Below are 1,358 nucleotides of genomic sequence, written 5' to 3'. Positions count from 1 at the left end.
TTTGTAGAGTGTTGGTTGCATGTTTATTGGTCTGAATCTGGAAGAATTGTGAGCGTCTCCCTTTTTGTGGATGAGGATCGTGAAGCCCTTTTTCCAACAAATTGGGATTTTGTCTGACAACCAGCATTGTATTAATAGTTTGTGTAGAATAGTGCGTAATATAGGGCATTTTTTAAATGAAATTATCGAGATTTGATCGAGTGGGCAAGGTGATGATCTAGCTTTGTACTTGCGAACTATTGTAGATATTTCGTGGTATGATGGAGAGCTTGTGTTGCAGGGTGTTGATGGTTTTTGTAGCTGTTGAGTCCAGTTTGGTAGTTGGCATTTTTTCTGGTTATAATCGGATAGTATTTGTTTGAAATAATGTGTGCAATCACTGACGTTGAACAGCGGTTTCAAATTTTCTGTCCGGGCAAATATTTTTTTGCATGTCCACCAGAACCGTCGTTTCAGTTGAGACGTGATGTTACCACATGACTTACCAGATTTTAATATTTTTGTTGATAACAGTTTGGCTCGCAGTTCTTTACTTGTTGATCTGATAAGATTGTCAAAGCCCTGGTTGTTGCGGCCCAATAATTTTAGTTACTTCAATTTATTTTTTAATTCTTTAATAGATTTGTTGGAACTTTTGTTGTTGTTGTTGTTGATCGTTTGAGGTTTGATGGTGCCATAATTTAAGGCAAAGTAGTCGTAAATCATTTTTTGAAATGTATATGCAAATGCGTCAATGTCGTGGTAGCTTGGCAGTGTATGTTGTTGCAGTTGGAAGTAGGCGTTTGCTTCTGACCATAGTGTCGAAGTTTTTGGTAGTTTGATGCCTGGTAGAGTTGATTCTATTGATTCTGTTGGTGAGGGTGACGAAGTAGATGTCGAATTATTTGATGGTTCTGATGGTTGCTGCTCCGAGGTTGGTGAGGTTGCATCTACGTCGCTTGCAGGGTTGTCTGCTAATTTAAGTTGATTATGCATTTTACATGAACGTTGGTGCATAATAAGGCCTTTTCTACCTTTGCAGCTTTCACCGCAGCAGCAAATAATATTTTTTTCCAAATTAATTGAACTGTTATCTATAGAATGTGCATTATAAATATTAGGAGAAACTTCAACGTTGGATTTTTCAGCAGAACTTACAATGTTGTTATTAGAGTTGGTATTTTTTGCACAACGCCAGGTGTGTCTTTTTACTTGAATAAAATCCTTATCGCAATACGGGCATTTACTTGCATTAATTTCGTAAATTAAATTTATTAAAATAATTGAAATAAAATAGTAGACTTTATTAAAATTAAATTTTAAAACCACCGCCATATTCCACACAATTTTATCAACACAGTACTAAAATTTTAAAACCA

The 1,358-nt window shown here is 35.6% G+C and overlaps 1 protein-coding gene across 1 annotated transcript; it reads right to left on the bottom strand.

Annotated features, from left to right (window-relative positions):
* Positions 1-217: 217 nt before the first annotated feature.
* Positions 218-975, bottom strand: HELRODRAFT_168340 (hypothetical protein; the record flags this gene model as incomplete). The annotated part of the gene is made up of 2 exons (XM_009014209.1): positions 218-333; positions 633-975. 2 exons carry the CDS (start codon positions 973-975, stop codon positions 218-220), a joined length of 459 nt encoding a protein of 152 aa, XP_009012457.1.
* Between the last annotated feature and the right edge of the window lie 383 nt (positions 976-1,358).

Source organism: Helobdella robusta (assembly GCF_000326865.2).
Source record: "Helobdella robusta unplaced genomic scaffold HELROscaffold_13, whole genome shotgun sequence".
In the NCBI taxonomy this organism is placed as follows: domain Eukaryota; kingdom Metazoa; phylum Annelida; class Clitellata; order Rhynchobdellida; family Glossiphoniidae; genus Helobdella; species Helobdella robusta.
The sequence above is the reverse complement of the archived record's forward strand: the minus strand, read 5'-3'. Positions and strand labels throughout refer to the sequence as shown.